Raw genomic sequence first — 27,816 nt, forward strand, 5'->3', positions numbered from 1 at the left:
CCCTCTAGCCTTAAAATGCTCATGTGGACCTTGAACACAGCAAGAAGAAGATTCAAGGAGCCAGTCAGCTTCACTGGACTCAGCATCTTGATTCTTGATGTTACAGTAACTGAACACAAACTCCCTGAGGCACAGGCTTCTTGTTGGACTTGCAGTAACATCAAGAGCCCACAAGATGGTGCAGTTCTCCACATGATTGATGCTATTGGTTGACTTTGTTGTTTTTCTCCCAGATTCATCATCTCAGCAGCAGTTCCATCAAAGTTGGCACAGCACTTCCGTTTCCTTTTCAGATCCTCAGTCACCATCAGTGTGACCCATCACTGGAGCAGAGGAACATGTGCACTGACAGGCCAGCTTTACAAGATAACCATTACTGTTGGCCTATATAGAAAATAACAGGGTCTGTTCAGTTAGTCTTTTATCACTTCCTTCCACCGCATTTACTTCAACCTCACTACTCAAATCATCAGTTACTGCTTTAATGTATTTAACCTTTGTGTCCTCTCGATTAGACCCAAGTCAGTCACAAAACCTGAAGGCAAAGCAAGATGTTTAACTCCAAATGTCACCATGCTAACATGCCAATGCTAAGCAGCTGAGCAGACCTGATGATGGTGCTAGCTGAAAATCTAAGGGACAAGCTATTAGCCTTCGTCCAGGGGACATGAATCTGAATTTACCAAATTTCATGACAGCCATCTTCATAATGTTGAGATAAGTGAAAACTTGACCTGCTGTTGGCGCTAGATCCAATCAGGGGATCACCAAGGTTATTAGGATTCATCCTCTAGGGACAATGAATGTCTGTACCAAATTAATTGGAAATCTAACTGTTGTTGAGACATTTCATTAAAAACCAAAAAGTCAGGGGTCAATGTACAGTTACACCACAAGCATGACTAAAACCAGGAACAGCCGTTTTAAAAACTTTACCTGTGCTGTTAATTGACACTGTAAATTTAGGAGTTTACATACCCCAATAATACACTATATACTACTATTTCATTACTGTGATTATTATGCATCTGTTAAAGCTGCAAAAGCATTGATCAACAAACAGTCGTCTGATCTAACTGACAGTCAGAAATCATTTTATTTCAACATGGCAACAAACCGTTTCATCTCAATTTCAGATTCCACAGAAACATTCATCTGGACTTTTCCATTCAGCATTTCCAAGATTTGGACGTTCACAGCAGCACGTTACCATCAGTCACCAGTTTTTTCACTAAACATTCAGAATTAAATATTCTAAATCACTCTGCATTACTCAGTTTAACTGTTGAACAGATAATAAGTCACAGCAAGCTGAAAATAAGGATTTCTGTTTTTCAAAGGCAACGTCTAACAGAGCATAGTGGTAATAACTCCCTAATACACAAAATCATTAACATCAGCATCAACCAACACTAAAAACATGGCACTTAAGATTAATATGAAAGCTACTGTACACATAACACTTAAAAACTTCAAACTGGATTGCTATGAGTCAATACCACATGAGCCCCGTAACCACAGTGATTAAATAGGACAAAAGGCAGCTATAAAAAGTACAATGTTGCATTAATTGACACGTACACATTTTAGTATAGTACCAATGTTAGGTAGTTCTGGGTGTAAGTTATCATCACATTTATAACAGTGATCACGTTCTAGCGATCTGATTCTATCATACAGCTTCACAGTAACAACTAGCAAAATTGATAGCTAATTCTCTGGGGTCACGTTAATGTGTGAACTCTGCAGCAACAACACACAACACACCCTCCAGCACCATGACAACTGTGTCAACAGCAGGTATTTAAGCCACATTAAAACCACAATCATCTGGGGACGGGTTGGCTGAGACTGATGTCCAGCTACACTAGCCTGTCCAAACACAACGTGGCAGGTGTCCTCACCTACATTTGTCCAAGTGAAGACACTGTGGTGCAGGACTTTTGAAAAAAAAAAAAAAAAGGAAAAAGAAAAAAGTGGCATTTATTTAGTTGTAATTAGCTTATCACTGCTTAATATTTCACTTAAAAAAATATTAGTCTATATCAGTGTGAACAGACTCCTAAAAAACAGGAAACATCCATGATAACTAGATACTTGCTAGAAACTTCCACCAAGGAGGCAGTCAGTGCTTAATACAAACCCCATAGTTCAGCTACCAATGAGTGAGTCTTACCAAAAAAAAAAACAAAAACAAAACAGAACAAAAAAAACTTCTCTTCGGGATCCCAGGAAGCAAACAGAAATACTCAGTTTGAGACTCAACACAACAGTTGGCCAATAAAAACACACAGTGACGCCTCTTGCATTTGATAGACAATCTTCACGAGTCTCAGTAGGAACAGCTGAAATATGAATGAAAAATGACCAGAGAAGTGTTTTTGCAGAAGAAGAAGAAGTTGATCTTTTGGTCAAAATGTCATAACTTCATTATTTTAAACTAGGTGACATTTGTGTGAAATTTTATCACAATTAGCATATAAATTATTGTGTTATGGCCAAATATGTGTTGTGTGTGGTCACAGTTACAGTTGGTCACCAAAATCTAATCAATTCAGACCTCATTCCCAGTAGATGTGTTGTGCCAGATGTAATGAAATTCAAGGCATTCCTGAAATGTCATGTTCATAAGGACGGGAAGGACATGAATTCACAATGATCTTTGACCTTCAAAATCTAATCAGTTCAAGTCCAAGTGAACATTTGTGTAAAATTTGAAGAAATTCCCTCCTGGTGTGCCTGAGAAGAACAAGAAGAACGGTGACGTGGAATATAATCTAAAACTGAAATTTGTGGTGACAAACATGCTCTCAGCCATTCCATTACTGACATTACTCATAACAACAACCAAAAGAGACCTAATATTGCACATATGAAGTGGTTTGGTGTGTGAAGTTGAGCAAAACAATCATCAACACAATAACTATGTGCAGCCACTGACTCTCTGCTGAACGCCACAATAAAATTAGTACAAAGAATCCTTCACATTTTTCTGGTTGCATTTCCCTGCAGTCTTTGCTTCCAAACAGACCTCTTTCACAGCAGATATTTTGATGTGTCGAGGTTTTAAAAACACAGGTGTGTAATGAGTAACATTAATAAAGTCAGCGTCCCACTGAGGGCTCTGGGCTCCCTGGACGTTATGGATCTGAACCAGCTAAGCATAGAACTGTCCCAGAAAGTGACTTTGTGTGGTATGAAACAGTATGTTGAAATATTGCATTGTGTTTGTAAGTTGTGTGTGAAGAAACTAATTTTTTCAAGGCCCTCATGGTGGTGCAGTTCCATAAATTGTTTGTTTTTCCATAGCTATGACAGAGCGAGAGACTTCCATACATTCAATGAACGTGTCAGACAAACTCAACAAACAAACAAACAAACAACAATCAAACTAAACAACACTGCATTCCCATTAAAAGGATTTGCAAAGTTGTTTGTTATTCCTGAGTTTCCCCAAGAGAACAGAGAGAATTCAGAGATCTTCCCTGTGTGGAAGTACATCTCCCAGGTGTGACGTTCCACATCGAGTAGGAACCCTGGCTGTTACTGAGCCGTTTAAACCGTTGCAGTCCACAAGGAGACACACTGGGGCTCTTCACTCCATCAGACCTACCTCTATGAGCTGGAATGTTTGGGCCTAACAAGAAGTTCATCGACAGTTTTAAGCTTATTGTTTTTGAGCAAGACACTGAACATGCGACCTGACTGCTCAGTATCAGCTCCGTGTTTGTAAACTCAGTGAATTTCTCAAAGGTTACCAGAAACACTGCCTTTGTGTGTCGTGGACTGGGTCAGCAGCCCTGACAAGCAGTCCCAGCCTTGATGACTGTCATGGTCGAGGACTATGTGGGGCGTTCTTCAGTCGGCGTCGCACTCGGATTTGAATTTCCTCATCCTGTGAAAAAGAAAAAAAGTGATACGTGATCACCGCCTTCCATTTATTTGGCGATGATTGCATCTGTGGTGATCAAAGAAAGGTTAGCAGTGATGATTACACTGATGTGAAACAGCTCAATGATTTTGTTGGTCATACTGTTTCAGCAGTGTCTGCTGTCTCCTCTCCCTCGGTGTATTCACTGCCAGGCGTGACTGCTTCAAAGTCAGACAGGGCGCTTTCCACTGCCTCCTCATCGTAGTCTGTCTGGTATTCATCGGACAGTTCCTCTGAAGGCAACAAAGGGCACAATACGAGGACACTTTGTTTTAAACCATTTTTTAAACGAATATTTAAAAAATACTGTCCCATCATCATTTTTCAGGCCATTTTCCGTCAGATATGACAGACAGGGATCACACCACATGCCAATATACGATTCCCTTACTGTGCTTTTTTGTATTTTTTGCCTTGTTTCAATGCTCTGTTTTAATATTGATTTTGTATTTTTCATAGAATTCTGTCACTGTGTTTATTTTGTTTTTTTTTGGAAAGCTTTCTGCTATGTTAGGCAAGTGCTGTGTAAAAGTAATGTAACATTATCATTCAGTCATTCATTTGTGATGTCAGTATTTTACTGATAACTAACCATTGATGAGGGCATTCTTGACTGGTTCGATTCGTGACACTATCTCTGCCAGGTCAGTGAAGGAGGCATTCGGACAGGTGACCACCTGAAAGACACAAACCACATCATTCAGACCAATGTTCAGCTGCAGTTTCACTGTAGTCACTATAGAGTGCAGGGATAGAGATTGTACATTTAAACAGACATCAAGTGGCATCAATAAAACAATACCTAGAGCTGATGTGATAAGAGCCCTATTTCTGGATCTGTGCAGTGAGTTTGTGCTGACAAACCTTTCACCTGTTTGATCATTTCATGGCTTGTCGACAAAACCGGTGGGAATGAATAGGATGTTTGCACATGATGTCATGTCATTCTTTTGTTGTGCTGCTAATTGCAGATGAAGGGCCAGAAGGGATTTTCTGTGTATTTAAACAACAGAGATTCTACCTGTGCCTTCTCCAGTGTTTAAGCAGATCAGACTACCAGTCTGGTCTGGACTTCAAACCATCTGGTCTGAGATTTCCACACATTTTGAGTGGAGTCAGCACAATATGTCCACTGGTCTAAAGCAAACTACAGGATAACAGGATAACATGATCATGGCTTTACAATCTAGCACAGGTCAGCAGTAATGTCTGTAGCTTGCACTCACATGGCCAGTTTTGGTCTTGTGAAACTCCTCCTGATGTCTGTCCTTCAACATGCTGTCCACCACACCACTGCGCTGCCACACATCGAACAATGTCTTTCCGTGCTGGTATCCCATCTCCTACAGCCACAGTGATGGAGGGTTACAACGACGTTTATGGACAGAAGATGGGAGACACATGGTGAATAGCACTGAGGAACAGAGGGGGAACTCACAGCGATCTCGTCAAACTTGCCGAATTCTAGCGTGCCGTAGTGGTCGATGGGTGGCCGGATGTACTCACAGTAGTCACTTTCTTTGACCAGTTCAAGCTGCCGCACACAGCAGACATAAGCAAGCCGGGTCTGGATCTCTGCCATGTTCAGGACCTGGAAGGTGAAATGAGTTGAGTTTAACGGTGTGTTCAATATCCCAAGACTTTACAATTCTATATTATCTATTCTATGTATTATAGATGGTTGCTACATTTCTTTCTCTAAAACAAGTTCAGCAGGTGATATTCTTGACATTTTCTGACTTAACTATCCATTTCTACATTAGTTTTGGTAAATGACCACAAGAAAAACAACAGAGAACATCTGACTTCAACGTTTACCTTGACTTTCTCAGCCAGAGGGTTGAATCGTTTCCATAGCAGCCACCAGCCATTCAAGGAGTCACCATAGTTGGTCAGGTTGGTTTCATCCTGACTTCCAACATCAATTGCAATCACGACCTTGGCCCCCATGGAGCGAGCCACATCGGCTACAGACAAAATGAGAAAAGCACATTTCATGCAGATCTTCAGGTCTGATGACTGATGAGGTCTGACATCACTAATTTCAGTGTTGGTTATTTTACATGAGAGATTTATGTATTTGGGGGTTGTTTGCTTTCTTACCCGTCAATCATATGGATCACCCAACACTCACACAGTCCTCGTGATGATGATAAGCAGGTCAAACTTGTTTTTCCCATAATATTAATAGCATTTGAATGAATGGTTTAATAAAGGTCCTTCATGTGTCTGTCTGACCCTCACATGCATGTTTGAAATAAAATAGAACATTCTGGATAATTGCTGCAACACATTGCAGCTGAAGCCTCCAGTGTGGCGTCACATTTCATCCACATCCGTCCAAAGCTCAGTTCAGCTTCTTTGATAACACGTTTACTCTGCATCATATGTAATTCTTTTGTTTTTCCATTTAACAGAATGGAAGTCCACATGTTTTTCCTGTTTTCATCTTCAAATCCACAGTTAGAATAGAAGTTTAACCAAAACCAGATGTTTTCTGGTTTTGGTTAAACTTCTGTTGTTATATCTTTATTATCTGCCCCTACTGAAACTCAACAAACAACACTGTCATTGGCTAGATGGATTGGCAGAGACATGTTTTGGTCTGGGGGTGTATTTTCAGCTGCATGGATGTTACTGAATGGTCATGGAAATATTAGATTAATATTGTGGGAAAACTACAGGCAGTAGTGTTTCTCACTCTTTCTCAACTGCATGTTGTTACTTGTCATTTTGATCATGAAGGTGACGCTTCTCTACTGGATATATAGTGTAGGCTACAAAACAGTATAGACTTGAGTGTTTAAAGTATGTAGTCTGGAGAATATTATAGATTGAAGATGAAAGTGACAGAAGGGCAGGACTGAGAGAAAATGACACAATTACTAATCCGTCTGCTACCTTAGCACCACGCAGAGCATCATGGATTCCTGAATACACAGCACAGTGTGATATTTCAGAGTTGTGGTTGGGGTCAGAGATTCTAACTTGTGCAAACCTCAGTTAGATGAAGGGCCAATTAGTCAGGCACACAGGACTAACATATTCCACTAAACAGCCCCTCTGCCCCTCCACTCTCTCTGCTACTATGGGATGGTGAGGGGGATGGCACATTAACAAGGGCAATGTATTTTGGTCATCTTGCTCAGAAGGGCTTGGTATCCCCCCTCATATCCCCTCAGATGTCCTCCTGACTACCATCTTCACTGCCAGTGTTTCTCACCAGGCAGGTTGTTGATGTACCCTCCGTCCATGAGTAAGTGTCCATCTTTGGGATCACAGAGTGGTGGCAGGTAACCAGACAGTGACATGCTGGCCCGGACGTACCGCCACAATGAACCTGAAGAGGAGAAACACGTGGTCAGCAGCTTGACGAACAGAAAGAAGGACACAGTAGTAGAAAGAGACTGCTGACTTTAAACATTATTAATGCTTTACATTACAGAACCAAGTTCATATTTTGGTTCATTAACATTCACATATAGGCCTGCTTTGCTGACATGTTTCTCCACCCTCCAAGTAACCATTCCTTTCATTTATTTCAGTACTTTCAGTAAAAAGATGCCAAGTTTTTTTTGTAAAAATATGTTTTCAGAGGGGATCCAAAATGATCATTTATTCATATTTTGAAAACTTAAAAAAACAGGATGTTTTTCAAATAAAAATAGAAAGAAAGGCACTGACCATCAGTGTGAACTCTCATAGAAGAGGCTGTGATATCTGTTGTAATGTTGAAGTACGGCAGCCACAGGTCCTAGCAGAGGAGAGGAACAAAAACAGGGAAAAATGAACATTTCTAATGATGTATCACATCATCATTATTGACAGACACAATCTCAGTATTGTTTCGTTGTAACAAATATACCATCTGTATTTGATGCCACTTATTCTGGTTTGAATTGAATATTCTCACAGAACACATGATAAATACTGGGCACATTAAAACACAGTGCTCACTGCAGCTGAGAAACAAAGGTAACCTTCAGCTGTGGCACCTGAATTCATGACGTTCCATTAAATACATACACATCCAAGCCAACTGATCAGAAGCTGGTCTCATTTTCCTTGTTAAGTGATCTGGAACGATACCAATCTGCTCTTACATTTGCCTAAGCCTAACAGAGCTGCTGTAAAGAAACCCAGAACCTTACCTCTATCTGTTTGCCCTTGAAGACGGAGCTAATGCTGGAGTTAAAGGAAGCTCCAGAAAACATGGAGGTAACAGGGTAGGTCAGATCCAAGATCTTCTTAAAGTACGAGGTCATATCCTGAGAAAGGAAGTTACAAAGGGAAGTAAACAAGTGTGTATAGACAGGTCAGGAATGAACACTGGACAAGTCTGAAAGCAGATATTAAGACCAATTCCTATCCAAGTCCAATCCAAGTCCTATCTTCAGTATAAGGTCAACGCACCATGGCCCACTCACGAGCCCGGACCCTCATGCGACTGCTGCTCTTCTCATCAGCGTACAGCGCCGCCATGAAGGAGCCAATAGAGGTGCCGCCCACCATGTCGACAGGGATCCCCGACTCATTGAGCGCCCGCAGGATGCCGACCTGAGAGCAACCTCTGAAAAGACGCAGTTCTCCATCAAATGACACGTAAGATCTCATGTTTTGTTCAAGCACTCACAAAAATGTGAATTCTAACAAGCCAATCCGTTTTATATTTACAGTCTGAATTTAAGGATATTAAAAATTCTGTCTGTAATGAAATTGCTGCATGTGTTTCTACTGGAGTTTGTGATTACTTTGAGGTATACAGTACTGTAATGTGGCAAGTCAAATTTGCTAAAAAGTTTCAGCAGAGTTAAATTACTTGCCAAAATTGCTAAATTCAAAGTAAAGTGGTTTGCTGAGCCACAGGTGCACAGCTAAGTGGCACTAACCACACAAATACACAAATAACGGAGGCTCAGAGGAAATCAGTTCATATGAAAGTGACATTGTGAGTGGTGTAATCGTCTCAGGTCACAGCTGAGAGGAACACACTTCCTACCTTGCCAGAGCTCCAAGACAAGCCAGAGCAGTGAGAAAAAAAAAGATCAAGCAAGAAGCAATGAGAACACATCTGCTGACTGGAACTTACATATTTTCTATATTGGTTATCAGCAGTTTGCTGTTCTGCATCAATACATCAGTAATGCCAGCAAGGGGATAATACATTCTATTTTATTTTACTCTTATTGTTCTGCTATGCTAAACTGTGAATATTGAGATTGGACTGATGTTAAATATAATGCAAATAGCAATAAATAAATAAATAAATAAGCTCTCTCCTACTTTTTGTTGCAAAATATATTACAAAATTGATAGTAGCAACTTTCATGATGTAGCCATGTTTGTCTGTCAGCAGCACAGCCTGGCAAAAATGTTGTCATCATGTCCACTCTGTCTTCTGTGAACAGTGCTTTTCTAAGTGCTTTTCTTGGACCAAGTGAAAAAGGTTATGTTGTTAAGACACCATAGATGTGTCCTAGTTTTTAAGGGAGTAATGAACTGAAACAAAAAAGTGACAAACAATCTGCAGTTAGTGATTTCTCTGTCCATGGAAACATTAGATCTCTTCATGCTTTTCTCACTTTGATTTCATTTCCTATATGAAATTAGACACACGGCAGGCTGGTGAACAATCGCTTTCTATGTGTTTACTGATGCCACATTACACGATTTCACTTCCCTCAGTTAACTGGACAAAATGATAGCTAAAACATGGGGGTATATGTATTTGTACATAACGCTGCGGTACCTGGCGCCCCCTCCACCCAGCACAAGGGCGATGCTGTTTCCTGTCAGGATCCTGGCCAGACGCGAGAAATCAGAATGACGGTCTGGACACTTTTCAAACACACGCTGGTACAACTCCCTCTGAAAACCAAAGACACACACACACACACACACACACACACACACACAAAATCAAAAATGACGCACCTGCTAACTGAGCCAGAACTGCCCATAAACGGCTCAGTGGGTGAGTGGTCAGTACCAGCTTCGGTAAACTCCTCTTGGAGAACACTCTGCGGGGGCAGGACAGGTGATGGTGTCTGGAGATCCAGCTGCGCATGTTCAGCCACTCAGCGGTCCCTTTGGGTGGTGTGCCATCCTCTCTGTGCAGCAACACCAGCTGCTTCTGAGCACGAACGGCACTGCCCTCTAACATCCGCTCCAACTACAGGTGGAGAAGAGGAAGAAGAAGCAGGTAGCTTCCACTCAGCTCAGTTAAATGCTGTGATGTTGTGACTGAGGTCAAAGTTCACTGGTCTTACTATATCAGAGTTCTATTCAAATATTACAAAGAACAGTGCATTTTCTGCCTGAGTTCATGAGGTTCTAGCTTCAGAATGCTGGCCTGCTTACCTACAGTAAACTAGCAGTTTGCACAGATTAACATTTAGCAAAGACATTGCTGACAAAACTGCTAGAGCCTTGCAGCTCGACCATGGTTCTAACAATAAGCATTAGGCAAGCAAAAAGCATTTGGCACCAGCTGATTCCTTTTAAGACATCTTTTCTTGGTGTATAGATTCTTTGCTTTCACTCATGTGTGATGTGATTTGAGACATAGTTTGAAGCTATGGTGTTGTTTGGGTGTAGGACACTTGGTCCATGCTCTGGTCCCACTATGGGATTCAGGCCGATGTGTGCTAGCACAGCTTTAAGTCACATTCTTCACTGAACTGAATGTGTTGAAAGTCATAGAAAACAAAGCTGGTATCATTTAAGTCGTATGACTTGTCTCTCTAACATTCTGTGTGCTTTCTGCAAAACAAAGCGACAGCAGCTGACAAGGTGTGAGTCTTTTTCCACTGACCTCACCCACAGTGGGCTCCTGCTCACCAAGTCCCACAATGATGATGCAGTCAGCCTGGCGGATGCAGCGCTGGGTCCAAGGTGTGAGGCCAGAGTCAGACTGGTAGAGGACGATGCGATGGATGTCTTCCTGCTGCCCGAGCCAGCTGGACAGACGGTACTCATGGACACTAAAAAAAATGAGGTACACATATCAGCCAGTTTGCAACATATCACCTGTTACTGTATGTATTTAACCGTTCACTGTAAATTATTGAACAAATCATGTCTGTTTCTCATGAAGTATGTAACTCTTAAAACTGAGAAACAGTTGCATTGCTGTGAAAATTGACATATGTCTCAATCAAAGTTTTGTTTTCAGAAAGAACCAAACACCAAAAAACTACAGCAGCTGACAAGGTGTCAAAAGTCTTTCCACAATGCCTCATAGGACTTCAAAAAATGTACTTCAAAAACTTGTACATTCACAGTTTAATCACTTAATCAAATGTCTACCTGTCCAGAGCAGCAGAGCCTAGTCGCTGTCTGATGATGTCACTGGTCAGGAGTAGGGTGGGGCCTTCAGAAAACAGAAAGCAAATCAATTGGGACCTGTGAGGTTGCTGAGAATGAAAGATACATTGAGGAGCAGATTCCAGAGCAGATCCTCCTTACCCCAAAGAGTGGATCGGTATGTGTCTGCAAAGGAAATGACTTTTTGACGAGCAGATAGTGGTGTGGAGTTAGAATTGCAGGTCTCTGTGGCTTATCCATTTTAATTTGCAAGGGCCTTCCACTTAGATATCAATCAACAAAAACAGATGTGGAGGATCGCTATCTTATTGTTTCTGGTGAAATCCATAGCAGACACAGGAGGGGGGAATTAATGAAAATGCAGACTGTGTTTTCTGAGTCCTATATTTTGATTTTTTTTTTCAATAAAACATATTTGACAAAAAAAGAAAAGAAAATCAAATGAAGAATCGAATAAAAATCCCCTTCCACTGGAATTCACTTATTTAAAAGGAAGGGATTTGAATCCTGTTCAATCACTGGACTGCACTACTCTGCTTAAAGGTTCTACACATCCACATACACGTTTTCAGTTACATTCCCTTGCTGACTAGACCTCTAGCCAGGTTAAATACTCAAAATCCTATATCTGTAAGTGTTAATGGTATTCATGCTGAACACGGTCTGTGACTGGCTGAGTGGTCTGTGAATCATGGCTCTTCAGGCAACCTATAAAAGTAGATTCACTTTGTGTGAGTGTGTGTGCGTGTACCGATGCTACTGAGTGCATGCTGCAGCTCCAGAGTGAAGGCAGTGAGGGGAACCTCTTCAGACACGGGGAGGATGGCCACGGTGGACAGGTTGGAAGCTGGATTACCAGCATCCCACTTACTGGTGGGTGTGTGCAGAGCCAGACTACGAGCTGCAGGGCAGAGGAGGGTTTTTCTTGTTGGACATTTTAGATAAAACATTTTTAAAATTTTCTTAACAGTGTAGGTATATGAAATATAAAATACTTTTTACTGTACATATATACCCTTTTTATGTCTTATCTTGCATATATCTTGATTTGTGTTTTGTGTTTTTTTTCCACAACGGCTGATACATGTCAAAAGATCAGTCAGGTAATATTTCAAAAGCCAACTTGATAAAAGCCACATGATAACTAATGATGTTGCTATTATTGGTGGTACATACATAAATTCAGTCACATCCTGATGCACACGAACAAAAATGGTATGTGATTACCAGCCAGAGGTCCATTGACCTGCTGCATGTTGCCTAGTATCTTCTGTCCAAGCAGATGAATCAGCCTGGTGACAACCTGAGGATACCTCCTCTTGATGGAGTTCAGAGCTCCTTCGGGTAGCTTGGCCAGCTCTGAGTCCCTGACAGCATGGACCGTGGTGGCTCGGTTCATGTGGGTTAGGGCCTCAACCTGGACGGTCCAGAAGACAGCTCGTCTCAAACTGTGCTTCCCTGAGCAGCCTGTCTTCAGATCATGTAAAACAGATTCTGACCACTCACCACACCAATCAGGTCCCCACGCCCATACTCTCCAGCCAGCTCCTTCTTCCCATCATCCTTTGCAATGACAGAGCGCAATCGGCCACTGAGGACGATGAAGGTGCTATCTGACTTTTCTTCCTGTCTAAAAACAATCAAAAAATGACAAAATAAAACATTGCCCTGCACACACTTGTATGATTTCACTTATTTAGTTACTTATTTTCTTTCACATTCAGTGTTATCATCATTCACATACAGTATTCTTGCAGTATCCTTGTACGAGTTGTTCTCGTGTCTCACACAAGGACATTGGACATGATCATACGAGGCAGATAAACAAATGTTTCCATGTAGTAATTAAGTTTTTTAAACTACATTTCATCACAGTTTATACTGTGATGCGTTACTTGTTTCAGTGCAAAGCCCATCACTGGCTCCATAGAGTAGATACCTGTAGACAGCACGGCCAGCCTCCACAGCCATCCAGTCCAGAGCAAAGTCAATCTGTCTCACAAATGGTGACACCCTCTTCACCACAGTGTGAGCCACGTTCAACACCACCCTCGGCTCTTCACGCATTATCCTGCAAAGTTGAAAACACAGGTTTGTTTGCATCCTATTAGTGTGATGGGAAGGACCCAAATGAGTGTTTGATGTGTGAGCTTGATCCTACTCATAGAAGTGGGCCTTGGATATGGACAGGAAGGTGCAGTCTCTGTGAGCTCGGACAGTGAAAATAAGGGGCTCCCCTGTGAGAACAGCCAGGTGACCCACCATCTCCCCTGGGTGGGTGACAAACAGCAGGGTATCCTCCTCACGGTCTATCATACGCTGGTAAACATGGAGTGACCCCGAGATGACAAACGCCACACTCACATCCTGCAAGAGGTGCGGACAATGAAAATGGTCTGGATCAAGAATATACAGTACATCAGTCAGTCCTAGGTGATTTTTTTTATTACAATTACTTATTACAATATAATACAGCCAGTAGGGCTATATGGGGCTGTCGAAATGCGACAAAACAACAGATAATTGCAGGTAAAGATAGCAAAAAGTATAAGCATTGTCTGACTTCTTTATGCATCGCTAAAGTCATCCTAACTGTTAAGTAAGTTACATGAAGCAAAAAACGATGTATCGTCTCATTAGTCAAATCCAACTAAAGTCACATTACTTTTTGAATAATTTTAATAATAGGGAAATTGACTAGCATCTTTGTCGGTACATGTTTTAATGTTAGTTAACTCCCCCAAATAAGTTAAACCAAACATAATGAATATGTCATAGTTTGATTAGCTGCACTGTCAATTTTATTAATGTATTTGTTTAGTTAACTTTGCCAGTACTAGCTATAATGATGGTGGTACTGTTGATATGTTCTGCATTTAGCATTGGTGTGTGATGTCAGAGCAGCACAGACATGAAGAGAAAGACAGCAGACATAGCTTCCTTCTTCAGTGAGGGAGCAGTCAGGAAGAAGAAGTCAGCTGAGGCACAGAATGACAGACAGGGTGAGCAGACAGAAGAGACAGATTCAGAGAGTGAGAGGGAGGAGTGCCCAGTGAGTGGAGTGGTCCCAAGTCAGCCTCCAGGTATACAAACCCTCTCACACATGCACTTAGCCACAGTGTTACTCTCTTTGACAATGTCCACTTGTGTGTTACATTCATATATAGGTCATGTTGAAAATTAGTTTAGATGAATTTTAAAAACCTTTTTGAAAAAACAGTTTCAGCACCTTTAAGTCAGACACATATTATTTTTCAGTTGTTTCCCAAAGAGCCCAGCAGACAGACTCAGAGAGTGAGAGTGAGCAGCTCCCCCATACCAGTGGTCCAAGAGCACCTCCACATAAATCTTTCATTCACACGTTTGGCTGTCTTGTGTTGCTACCCTCATGCAAATCATGCAAAAACTACGTTATAAAACCTTTTGGAAAACTATTCAAACACCTTAAAATCTGACACTTCTATTTTTAGATGTTACTGAACGACCTCATCAGCAGACAGACTCAGAGAATGAGGGAGAGAAGCCCCCACTGCCCAGTGGACCAAGAGGACCTCCAGGTATACTAACACCTACACATTGGTCACTTGGAATTGTACTTAAGCCAGATATGATGCGGTAGCTATGTTAATCTGGTAGCCTGATAATTCATGAATAGGTCTGATTCACTCATATAAACACCTCAGTCTGTCTCAGTTAGATGAATGGTCACAAGTCTATTACTTTTTTAAGCAGACTGAAGGGCCTGGATCATCCATTAGATGTAGAATGGGACGATAGTTACACTAATTGTGTTATCTTGATTATTAATCTTGTCTGAAATTGAATAATTGAAGTTCCTTATTTTCTTTTCTTAAATAGACATATCCAAATCAAGAGCTGATGGACCGGTCCGGCCACATCTGAAGCTCTTTCCGAGAACACTCCAGGGTGACAGGAGGAGAAACTTTCAAGCCTCATGGTACCATAAACACTCATGGCTTGAATACTCGCAGAGGCAAGACGCTGCATACTGCTTTGCATACAGGCATTCTGGCCTCCCAAACATAGAGTCAGCGTTTACTTCAGTGTTGGGGTACAAGAACTGGAAAAAAGCAACATACAAAGATGGAGGATTTGCTCTACATGTAGAGGGAGAGCCTCACATAAATGCAATGATGGCTTGGAAGGAATCTGAGCCAGGAGAAAAAGCAAATGCATCTTTAATGAGTTTGTAATGTAATTTGTAACTGACTTGATTTGACTTTCATCCTCTAGTCTATTGGGTATGTGCAGGTGATTGTAACATAACTTCCAATGTATGCTGTCTGACTGACTGGTGTGTCTTTACCTGCCACATAGTTAAAATGTGACTGAGCATGAACAGCAGAATGAATTTTGATTGAGGGATACTGTCAGGGTTCTTTTCAGTGCCAGCTGAAATAGCCTGGTCAGAGGGTTTTGATACAGAGTTCAAATGTTTCTCAATGTAATTTTAAGTGGAGAACCAATAATTATTAGTTTTATTCTAACAGCATTCCAGACCATCAACAAAATGCAACAACATATACAACTGTTTTGTGCATTTGAACAGTAGCCCTTAAGCCTTGTATGCCTATGCCTGGTATTGAACCTAATTTGTTTCCTGTTAGATCCTTATGTTGAAATAGCCTGGTCAGAGGGTTTTGAGAGGGTTTTCCTTATGTTGGCCCATTTTGCTGGCCATTATTCATATGTGTGTATAAAGCTTGATCAGGCTATAAAAAAACAACTGTTTCAAATTATGTCTGTGTATTCCTGATACACCAAGAGATTGAGCTCATAGTGATCACTACATGCTGAGCTGAACATCTCTGGAGTCCTCTCAGCACAGTACGCAGTACAGTTGTCATATATTGTGCTACATTTTTATAGTGTAATCATCTTTGTTACTTTAGTTGCAGGAATAAGAAAAAAAAGTTAGATGCACTGAATATTATTTGATCTTTTCCACCATTACCTGCATTCCAAATATTGTGGAGGTGTGTGGTTTAGGTGCCCTAAATATCCCTATATTTTCCAGTGATATTGCCACCCCAAAATGATCACATAACCATCCTGGCCACCCCACAGAAAATTTCCTGGCTCTGCCACTGGCCAGGGATGGACTGGTTATGGACGTCTTGTGAAGTCGGTGTGTGTTGTACATGCAGACCCAGTGCATCATGGACCATATCTTGCCCTTATCCCAGCAGCAACAGCATGAGCATTTAATGTCACTATATCACTATGTGGGGAAAACCTTGCCATTGTTTGTTGAAAGATGCACATGCATTCTGTGCTTTGATAACCTGTGTTCCACAAAGATCAACACATTAGGAAGTGTGTGCTGGCCAGACTGACCTGGTCTCCCTGGTGGGCCACGGTAGAGCCGGCTTTGACCTGGTGAAGATTCACCCTCCCCTCCAGCAGACTAGGGTCCTGATAACATGAAATGGTATTTTGAGAAACATCCTTTTGCCCATCTGTCTGAAGTATCCAGTCATTACTGCCTCATCAAACATGGATTGGTAATTACAAAACTATTGCCACATCAATATTTCACTCATTTTTACAGTATTTCCCTGTTGCTGCTACATTTAGATTTCCTTTTATGGGGGCAATAAAAATGATCTTTAAATTGCAATAATGTCTTGAAATATGATGTTCCCACTTTGTTCAAACTCTTCAACAGTAAAGCATTTTTCCCCCTGGAAAATAAGAATTAGGATTATATATTTGAAAACGGTGAATTTTGTGTGCTAAACAATCTCACAGACAAAAAAATTTTTTTAATATGAACACTACCTGTAGTTGGATGACCTGCAGCAGATCCTTTTTGGCAGCTTGAAAAATGGCATTAACCTTATTATGGTGAACATTTCCTCCTCCAGCTTCACTATAGTGGTAAACAGCAGATGGAATGTGCTGCATTGTCACGTTCTTCTTTAGAATAGACTGAGGAGACAAAGACACAGAGAAGTGTTATGGAGACTTAATGCCATTTAGAAAGACATGAAACCACAAACTGACCACTGCTCATTCTAAGTCAAAATGCCTCATCGAGGCCCATACAGGGCAGAATGATCCATTAACTCCACTGTGTTCCACTGCAGTAGAACTTATTTGCTGCTCAAATTATCTTAATTAGGCTAAGTCTACGCAAAATGGCAATCAATCAATCACAGACACTGCAAGATTCATTTCATTCAGATTTGAGCAACAAATTTAACCCCACTGGTGCATGTCATTGATTGTTACCATGGAAACATGGCTCTTAGTTCAGAGCTAATGGGTGGTTAACTTTTAGGCAAAACATTAGTCAGTTGTTATTTCTGTGACATCGTCTAACCTGCATTAGACTAAGAGCAGAGTTAAGACTGGCTCGACATTCCAGACTCGTCCAAAGTATCTGTGTGAAACTGGTCCCAGATGTTCAGAACCTGAATTCAAACCAGCAGCAAGTGCAACACAGAACATTGTTATCCAGATACCTTCGTAGGACTGTGGGGTATCGTCTCTTCCTTTGCAAGCATAGCCCGTTCATACGCTCTGTTGAGGTCAACTGACATTTCACCTGCAAGATACAAAAGGTTGACAGTCTTCATAGTGATCATTAGGTCAGTCATCATATTGATCATCTTACAATACAACACTCACTGACACTGTATCAATTATGATGGCCAGGTGGACAAGCGTCTCCCTTTACTAATGTAGAGTTTAGAGGCCTAGTGACACCACTGTTGATGCTAGTTTTCACTGCAGCATCATTTAAAAACCAAAATGTTTTCTCCACTCAGATATTTTATGGAAGCTTCAGATTTTTGCTTGTGTATCAGTTCTTGTGTTAGAGAACATTAGAAATAAGTTATTATTGATGACCTGCAACAATACTCATTATTAACCCACATGGAACTGATACAAATTTGGATTTAACTTTTTTGACATTATCTTCAGCTCATTTGAAGGAAAACTTCATGCAAAGTATCCAAATGTTTGTAAGAAAATAATAATGTCTCCTTCTGTAAATGTTCCAGGACCCTCTATTTCAAACTTTTTTAGTTCTTAGTTTGCTGAATTGCAAGTCCTAGTCAGACAAAAAAGGAACCATATGTTTTTGTTTCAAAATGATAGTGCGTATGAGAACACTGTACCTGTCACAGCTGTCGGGTTGGAGAGAGAGCGAGATTTCTTGTATTTGAATGTGGGCATGTCAGAGACGGCAGATTTTTCGGAAACTTTGCAATCTTAAATAGATAGATTGAAATAAATTCAGACACAAATTACAACACACACATTACTGCAGCTTGAAATGCTCAAAGAAAGCTTGTGTTTCTGACCTGCATCAGCTTTTTTGGAGCAAAGATCATCAGGGTGGGAAGGCTGCCTTCGGAGGCCTTTGTGTGGATAAGCCTCACCCAAAACATGGGCCACCGACACCAAGGAGATGGCTTGGCTCTCCTGAAACACACACATGAATCAATATTGCAAAGTGTATTTATCACATATACACTATATATTCTCAGGTGAATGGCACATTTAGCTGAAAGTCTATAAAGGAATATTTAAATACTTGAATGAAGATATTGACTCTTGTCACCAAACTAGCTTGATCGGCTCAAATGGTCCCAAAAAGATTATTTGTACTGCAGCCCTCACACCGATTGGACAGGGAATAAGAACACCTCTCTGAAGTGAGTCTAAGTAAGCCCAGGGAAACACAAAAAACCTCCAAACTTTTACTGAGAGCACAGAACTTGAAGAAGCGTTTAGAAGGTGCACTCTCACTGTCTGAGGATGAGGATGTTCAGCTGATGAAGTTCACCTGGGCTCTAAGGCTATAAAAGCTGGCTCGTGTGTTCACTATGGCCCTCCTCCGACAGCTGGTATCTACCCGCCATCATCTGGTGTCCAGCAGTGAACCTCGCTGCTGGAGCTCTACTGTTTTTGTTCTCATTATTATTTTTATTCTCTTTTCTCTCCACTTAAAGAGTTTGTGCAGGAAAAACTTAAAAATGTCAACAATGGCCACTGGGTTGCAAATTCTACCCACTACTCAGGCACATAAAATGATTGACCTCAAGGTGGCGCTGTGACAATGAAATTTATGTTTTCGTAATTATCTGAAAGATAATTAGAGTCAAAATTCTTTCATCGTTTTAGTCTCTCATGGTGGTCCTCTGCTCTAAAGATGTCAAACTCGCAAAATCCCATTTTCGACAACTTGTTGGCAAACTTTGGTGTAAGCGTCCCGAAACGTTTTCAGGATCATCGACAGACTTTGCTGAGAGAAAGTTAGGAGGGAAATTTTGATACCTCAGTCCGTTTTGAAACCACACAATTTTAGACCTGAGTCCTTAAGTCCAATTTTACATAAATGAATCACAAATTTATCAAAATGGGCTTGAGCAATTGTATCCAAACTGTGTTTCACTACGCAGTCTTGGGTTGTTTTGCTGCAAAGGGGCTCCACAAATGCAAAAAGTATTTATCTTATAATTGGTTGCACAGACTCGTGAAATTCGAACTTCCAAATGTATGATCTCTGGCAGGGGTTCTCTGACTTACTACTCAAAGGTCTGCCTCTGATATTTATTTGAGGTCAGGGGTCCAGATTGACAAAATAACATTTAATCAATGAATCAACATCACATCTCCTGCTATTGGGCCAGCATGACACTGAGGCAGACAAGGCTCAGACAGGTGGTCCATATTCATTCCTGACTCAGACATATTCTTAAAATTTTATTCACTCTAGTTGTAGAAACTCTCGTAAAGAAGAGACATCCTGTATCTGTGATTTAGTAACTGATAGCTAATTCTCTGGTGCGACTCAGCAGCAACAGCTGACGACACTCTCTGCAACAGTAAACATCAACATGACAGTGAGGTCAACCATAAGTAAATAAGCATTAAAACCATATCTATCTGGGGACAAGATCACTGTATAATCTCCAGCTGCACTGTCACTAACAAATTATTGATCAACAGAAAATGCATTTCATAATAGAAAATGTGACACAATACAAACAGTTCAACTACCAATGAACTACCAAAAACTCGTCTTCTGGGACTCAATACAAGTTGGCCAATGAAAATAAACCCAAGTGTCACTACTGAATTGTGATAAGTTTCCATCCATCACTCTATATTTTTCAAAAAATTCCAAATCAGTAAACATGTATATTTCCATAAGCCTTAATTCATACAGTGGCATGTAAACATTTGGGCCCCACTGGTCAATGTTCACGAGGTCTCTGTTCTTCATCAGCTTGATAGTGCTGTGGCTTTTTCACAGTCATTGTTAGGAAAGATCAAGTGATGCACATTTCAAAGCTTTAAAGATACTCTGACTCCTCAAACCTTGTTCCAACAATCAGCAGCCATGGGCTCCTCTGAGCAGCTGCCCAGCACTCTGACAATGAAAGTAACTGACGCCCACAGGGCAGGGGTGCCCAAACATTTGCATGCCACTGTATACTACCAAAAGTGACACAGACAACCCTCTGTGTTTTTAATGCTTGTACATCTGACTTGTTCAGTAGCTGACTGAAGTCTTTTCATGCAAACATTTAGAGTTAAAATCCTGTTTTGGCATCCTGCACATGGTCTGAATCTTTGCATTTTCCAAGATAAGTTCTCACATTTGGGACATGGGATGTATTCCAGATTTTGAATGTGGTCATGTGAAACATGTCTTCAATGAAGGTCATAAAGTCACTATCAAATCTTCCTGAAAGTAGATTTATGTACGACCTTGCATGGACTCCCTTCTTGTCACAATCTATGAGCGAGTTAGTGACAAACAGTTTTTTCATAAACTGGCTCACAGTTCAAACAAGGGAGAGAGAAAACATGAAAGGCTGGAAGTCAAAAATGAAACAATTTATTAAATAAAGAAACTTACTTGATGCAACCATCCACACTGTTTTAAATGATTCACTTTGACAGAACTGTAATAAATAACATTACTCTCTATCTATTCTCTCTCTCGAGTGACTGCATCTATCTGAGAGTTTGTACGTTCGTTTGCTGCGCTTTGTTGTACACCTGTGCAGAATCTGGTCATTGTCTTGATGTCCTACTGTTTAACACTACTCACGCTCTTAGGAAAAGAGAATGAAACAGAACAAGAATGAAACAAGAGAGTGTGAGGTCAGAATTTCCAATAATAGACAAGTGAAAAGAGAGGTAATCCTGTCTAAAACTAAAGCACAATCTGGAGCCCAGACTGACAAAAAAACAAGGAAACAAAACAGTACCGGGTTGAAGAGCTCAGTGGTCAGGCCAAGGTAGTTGTGTAAGGCAAGGAAAGTGACTCTCTGGAGACGAACCATGATTATCTACAGAGGACAAGAAGGAAAAAATACAAAGTAAGTACAAAAAAAGGGGAATGGATGCATATTCTGAAGCTGGCTGTGCTCACTGCATGTTACGCACTGACTAACGAGGGGCTTGCAATGCCTCTAGTTGACTTGATGAATCAAATACTTGTCATTCTCAGTACACGTACTTGGATGACACGGACCAGAGTTTCAGGGTATTTCTCAAAGACTGACTGGAAGGCTGCTGCTGGAAGACGCAGGACAGTGGACGGAACTGCAGCTCTTGCAGACACTGTTTTGTAAGGTGCTGGATAACCCTGAAATACAGACAATGCAGTGTGTGCAGAAAGGAGGATGTTACGAAGAGTACAAGCTTTTGACAGAGTGAAACTGTACTATGTGATTAACTAAGTGTGAACATGAGTAAAGAAGGCTAATTTATGGAATTAGTGAAACACAATTTAAGATACCAAAATTGTACAGAATATAGGTCACTGTTCTAAAATGACAAAGTCAGCTTTATGTAATCACCAAAATTAGAATTGATCTACTTAAATGTGTTCTAAATACAGCTGTAACACACAGGAGGATGAGGACGTACAGTGATGATGTCAAGGATACTGAGCAAACTGTGAACACTGTCTCCAGGTAAAACTTCCTTCACCACAGCATCTGTGCCATCCTGCAGCAAGAAGACACAAACAAACCTCAACATGAGAGCAGAACAACAAACACAACAGAGATAACGGTTCCATTGGCATTTTTCTCACTGATCATCAATATCCACAAAACAGCAAAGAGAACAAGTTCTAATCCATCGCTGAGTGTGAGGCAGTGAAGCAGCAGGCGCTGTGGTCACCCTGCGGTCTTACACTCTCGTGGATGCACAGCTCCAGGTGGCCATCTTGAACCACGTAAATACTGTCATCAGTGTCACCGGGTTGGAAAAGTCCCTCTCCCTGGTGGAGCTGGATCAGCACCATGTGACGACACAGCTCCAAGAAAACAGGCTTCTCAAAGTGGCCAAGCACCCTGGTGACAACACACGTGTACATACAGCGTAGTTATGATACAGAACTCATGATGACAACCACGCGTCCACTCAGAGTCACAAAATGTAACGCTGTGAAAATTTTGAATTAAGATATTCTAATAGAGTAATTAGCTAAACCAAGGAGGGTTGAATCTCACGCAACTGGACACAAAACACATCTCAAGCAGCTACTCCCTCAGAAACGCAACAAAGGAAGAAGAGCAGCTGCTGTGTGTGTTTCGAGAGGATTCATTTTGTCATGCCGTTTAAAGAAGATAATAGACATATGAACAGAGTCACCCAACACAGTAATACCAAACTCAACTCAAGGTGTACTTGGATCAGCTTTTGTCTTCTGAGTACATGTGCATGCATAGCTTCCTGTCTTTTATGTGTGGGTATGCAATCTAAATCCCAGCAGGTGGACTCCACCAGTAACAATAAAACAGTGCTGAAACCATTCATCCGTTGATCAACAGAAAATGAATCCACAACTGTTTTGATAATAAATGAATCGTTAAAAATAATTTTGACATATCTTCTATAGAGTGTGTGGAGAAAGATCACAGGATCACATCACTATCAAACAAAGACAAGCAGCAAATCCTCTGATCTGAGAACATGGAACGAATTAATGTTTGGCATTTTCTCTTGAGACATGAGTTCACTGACTATTCATCATTCATTCTGTGTGTTACCACAGCGCTGCATGGACGCTGTGCGCCTGTTCATGCAGAGGATGAAAATAAAGCACGTAGTTTGACTAACCTGACATTTTTCAGCATGTACAGCACCTCAGAGGGCAGATGGGAGTTCTGCACATCAAACTCAGTCAGGTCAGCCTCCAGCAGACAGGGAGGAGGCTCCTTGTGCTGCAGGGTGGGGGGCTCTCTGCGGATGCGCAGGATCCTAACACAAACACACACGTATAAAAAACACGCTCTTCATACTGAAAAGATGGACTTTGTTACTCTGATTGGTCGAACAAGTCCAAGTTTCACACCTGATCCAAGTGTCGGCTCAGAATTCTGAGCTGACACTCCAAACCAAATTTCTCTGATCTGAATTGGAACTTACCTTTTCTTTTTCCTTCGTAACACATAACTAAAAAGGTGCCTGCTAGAAACCATTATGTTTAATAGAATATTTACTTCTTCATGATACACTTTTTCTATGTTTTTTAGTGCAAATCTTCCTTGCAGTACATGTATGTCTGTTTATCTTAGCTTTAATGGACATTCTGAGTGACTGCTCAGGTGAATGCTGAGGGGTTTAAATATTGTACTTTGACTGAAAAAGTATTTCTGGGCTTAAGCTGTTTTTCAAATTCATCATATACAGTATATATTAGTGGTGGCTGTCTCTGATAATGTCTTTTTTCCTGTTACCAGGTATCTTAAAATACCATCTTATCATGCTTGACAAAACAATCTGAACTCAAAGTTCAGATACTTGGAGCCTGAGTTAAGATTATTTTGTCTACCAACTGTTCCCAAGGTGAAAAATTAACTTTTAACACTCAAGCTTATCTTCTGTTTACACCAAATGATTAAAAAAAGGACTTACTTGCGAGCTATGGACAGGACTTTAGTCCTCTTCCTCACTCTCTGCCGGGACGCTAAGTTTGAATTGGAGGCAGGGGCTGAGGACAGCGTCTGAACCTGCAACAGGAAAAGTGTGGTGATGTATTTGATCTACATTTCCATGAAATTGTCATGTATATTCATGATCCACAGAGAATTCACTGTCATTTTTTGTTGACTCTTCCTTTGGCACCAATATCTGGAAGTTTCCACTTCCACATGAGAAAGATTGCCACGAGTTGTACAGTTAGTCCGAGCAGATTTACCTAACGTCAAGATTGAAAGGTGAATGAGTGCTTAAAATCACTTATCCATTTAAATGTAACAGTAACATCTTCATCAGAGGGAGCCCAACACTGTACAGCAGGCCTGTTGTTACTTTATAAGTAAGTACTCAGTAAACCATGCTAAATGTTCAATACTGTCCATCACACAGTATTATACAGTGATACGCAGTATCACTTGGATATTTACATATTTTATTGATGTTTTGAAGGTATTTCCTAAAGAGCACCTGAATTAAAAAATGTTTGCTGCGCAATAAAAAGATTTTGACTCATAAACAACTTTAATGATCAGCAGACCATCAGTCTCTTTAAAGTCTGAGAGGGAAAAGAAAGGATCATATACAGAATACAGTACGGATAACAGTAATAGACTGAGAGGGACGTTTAAGAAGCCACCAACCTTTCTCATAATCTTTCGGCCGTAGAACATCACCTTGTCTCTCTTCCTGAAGCGATAGTGAGGAACACCAGCCTCCTCTGAAACACCAGACAGCAGCTTCTGTAAGACCATTTGCAATCTACAGGATGAATCAGAGTGTGCTCCTCAGACTACAACCCTGATTCCAAAAAGTTTGTACTCCTTTTAAATTGTATAACAGAATACAATCATTTGCAAATGAACCGTATTTACCAACAAGTTATCCAATCATGTGTTCACAAAGTGATGAAGCTCTCTTGTGAACATCTGAGCCTTTCCAGGATGCTCATTTCATACCCAATCATGATACTATCACCTGTTACCAATCAACCTGTTTACCTACAGGTGTTTTTGGAGCGCTCCACATCTTTCCCAGTCTTTAGCTGCTCCTGTTCCAACGTGTTTGAAACTTGTCAGAATCAGCATATATTTACAAAAATCAATGAAGCTGATGAGATAAAGCATTAAATATATTGTTTTTGTGCTGTTTTCAATTGAGAATATGTAGAAAAGGATGAGCATATTATCATATTCTGTATTATTTATGTTTTATGGTGTGTCCAAACTTTTTTGGAATCATGGTTTTGGTAAACTGGGCTGATGCACAAGTCCAGCCTGATTAAATCACCCTGCAGTTTCGGAGGCTTTTAAAGCCCTGATAATAACAAACTTCATGCATCGACTGCTTATTTTACTTTTGCATGAACATGGTCACTTAAAAAAACACATACAGTATTTAAAAATATTATCTATTATCTATGGTACTACTACTGTACTATCACTACAAAATTATTGATAATGGCGATTTTTCAAAAACCAATAACCTGTTTAAACATAACTCATAGTTTGAACTGTTTATGTTGTCTCTGAACACTGACACGGAAAAAAAACATCTAATATTGTAACAACTATCACTGTGGCCCAACACCCAGTAATGCATAAACAGTGTGTTGAGTATGTTTTGGACATCTTTACACAGTGAATAGTTATAGATACAAGTGAAACACAACAGAGTGTGCAGGGCACTGACTTGACAGTTTATATCTTCTGTAAAGAAGAAACACAACAACTCCAACGATGGACACAACTGTCACAGCTCCAATCAACACGGCCGTCCACTGGAGGAACAACACAGAAAATGTTACAAGCATTAAAATTAGCTCCATTCAGTTCTTCAATGACAAGCTAAAAGCCTCTCATCTATTCTAGCCATCCACGTGGTTATGTCATGTTTTTGGTAGACTGCTGTTACAGAGGACAAGAACATAAACATGACATTGGTGTGTCCCCAGTACATCCTTTGCTCCAGTGCACTTCAATACACACATTTATTCCACTCATTGAAACAAAAAAAATCCATTTGTAGACAATGTCCCATTAAACGTTTAGAAACAGAAATTGAAGGTTACCATGTTAGCTTCTGTCCTTTCTTCCACAAACTGCTGCATCCTGGCCTTGATCTCATTGCCGAGAGGAATCAGGCTCTGAAACATGAAGCAGGGGAGCAACACTGAAGGAATGACCCGACTGGACATTGTGCAGACTTTGTTAAGAAGTGTGTCAGCAATCAGAGCAGAACAAGGACTGAGACAACAGCGTTCAGTCGAAAATATGACTCAACAACAGCTAAATCAGGTTTCTTTAGCATTTCATGAGGACAAAATGAGCATGCATCTTTTAACCAACAGAGGCTGAATAAGAAACATTAAGCAGTGAAGAATGTTTGGAAAGCATTCATCATGTATTTCACACATCAGAGTCATGACGACTGTTACATCGTCATTATCGTGTACCTAAACACCCTGATTAAGACGGGGATGTGGAACTTTATTTTCAGACAATGAAGAGCAATGGATGGTGTTATGGTGTTACATACCGGGTATATGCTGCAGCTCTCCTCTTCATCACTGTCCCCCATGCCTGCTAAAAAAGATAACGAAACACTGAAACAAGGCAATCTGAAAGTTAAGAAACTTAAGTGGATGATCGCTTGCTGACATGGTGTTGCATTTTGATTCACCTTTGGTGATCATATATAAATAGCCCAGGAATCCAACCCTTGACCCACCCGACTGACCGACACAGTGAAAGGTTAGAAATCCGGGTTACAGCTCACCTACTCGGCCCAAGAAAAACAGGTCACAAGCTCAGAGCTGGTAACCAGACACTCCTCCACCTCCTCACTGCTGAACTCCACCAGGCTCCACACCGTCACACTGCGAACACAGTGCACCTGTGAGGGTCACTCCTCTCATGTGTTTACCTTCCATGTTGACCGATTCTTGTTGATTCCAAACTCCATTCAAATATACAGGATGTTTTTGTTAGTTCTCTCTGGATTATGTGCCAAATTGAAAATTATCATTATGATCACGTCGTTTCGTATTTTCGTCGAAGGGAGAATATTTGCAATGAAAGCCAGATTTTAAATCAGAGTTTAGCGACAACAGGGAGCTTCTTACTGGTGGCTGACAATGTAGTATGGTGCCAATGTCAGAACATTGCTCATACTAGTTTAATATTTACCTACATTTGCCAGAAGTAAGAGAAACAGTGCGTAGAGAGGTCGAATTGAATGTCAAAATGAGCGAACTTAACGTTAACATAAACTTGTTAGACAGTTAGCTAAGTTAACGTTCATTCTCACAGACTGTGCAGTACTCCGCTCCTGTGGCTGCAATCCGCTACACAACCAAAGGACAAACCAATGCAAGCGGAAAACAAGTGTGCATGGACAGAGTCTATGGCGAATACAAACGTACACATACACCTTCAACAAACCCTTTTTGACAGAACCGACAAAACAAATCTTCCCACGTAACTTTACCCCTGTTGTTTCTGAAGTTTTTGTGTGCAGCTATATGCCTTTGAATGATATAGACAGTTGGTAAAATAAATCTGAATATCTTGTTGTTCCTA

General features: G+C 40.7%; 1 protein-coding gene across 1 annotated transcript; it reads right to left on the reverse strand.

Moving 5' to 3' along the window:
- Positions 1-1,077: 1,077 nt before the first annotated feature.
- On the reverse strand, positions 1,078-27,754 carry pnpla7b (patatin-like phospholipase domain containing 7b). The gene is made up of 36 exons (XM_076731853.1): positions 27,668-27,754; positions 27,014-27,113; positions 26,774-26,820; positions 26,307-26,381; positions 25,928-26,015; positions 24,880-24,956; positions 24,176-24,270; positions 23,378-23,518; positions 22,449-22,608; positions 22,178-22,258; positions 21,765-21,893; positions 21,514-21,594; positions 18,592-18,712; positions 18,406-18,498; positions 17,746-17,828; positions 17,060-17,209; positions 16,616-16,693; positions 13,419-13,624; positions 13,197-13,328; positions 12,764-12,887; positions 12,485-12,674; positions 12,009-12,158; positions 11,240-11,303; positions 10,746-10,914; positions 9,921-10,103; positions 9,681-9,799; positions 8,345-8,501; positions 8,083-8,199; positions 7,616-7,685; positions 7,155-7,271; positions 5,750-5,898; positions 5,370-5,522; positions 5,158-5,274; positions 4,524-4,608; positions 4,034-4,164; positions 1,078-3,895 (listed from the first exon to the last, which is right to left on the reverse strand). The coding sequence occupies exons 3-36, from the start codon at positions 26,813-26,815 to the stop codon at positions 3,830-3,832; spliced, it is 3,993 nt and encodes a 1,330-aa protein (XP_076587968.1). The 5' UTR covers positions 26,816-26,820; positions 27,014-27,113; positions 27,668-27,754; the 3' UTR covers positions 1,078-3,829.
- Between the last annotated feature and the right edge of the window lie 62 nt (positions 27,755-27,816).

The sequence above is a fragment of the Chaetodon auriga genome, chromosome 5 (genome assembly GCF_051107435.1).
Source record: "Chaetodon auriga isolate fChaAug3 chromosome 5, fChaAug3.hap1, whole genome shotgun sequence".
Classification (NCBI taxonomy): Eukaryota; Metazoa; Chordata; class Actinopteri; order Chaetodontiformes; family Chaetodontidae; genus Chaetodon; species Chaetodon auriga.

Bases quoted from the DNA above. Each gene is read 5' to 3' on its own strand.
- pnpla7b (XM_076731853.1), bottom strand. From the start codon at position 26,815: ATGGGGGACAGTGATGAAGAGGAGAGCTGCAGCATATACCCG. The intron at 10,915-11,239 runs GTAGACATTTGA...CATTTTTTTTAG, and splicing joins GGCTCTGCTGCTCTGGACAG to TGTCCATGAGTACCGTCTGT. The intron at 7,272-7,615 runs GTCAGTGCCTTT...TCTCCTCTTCAG, and splicing joins TATGAGAGTTCACACTGATG to GTTCATTGTGGCGGTACGTC.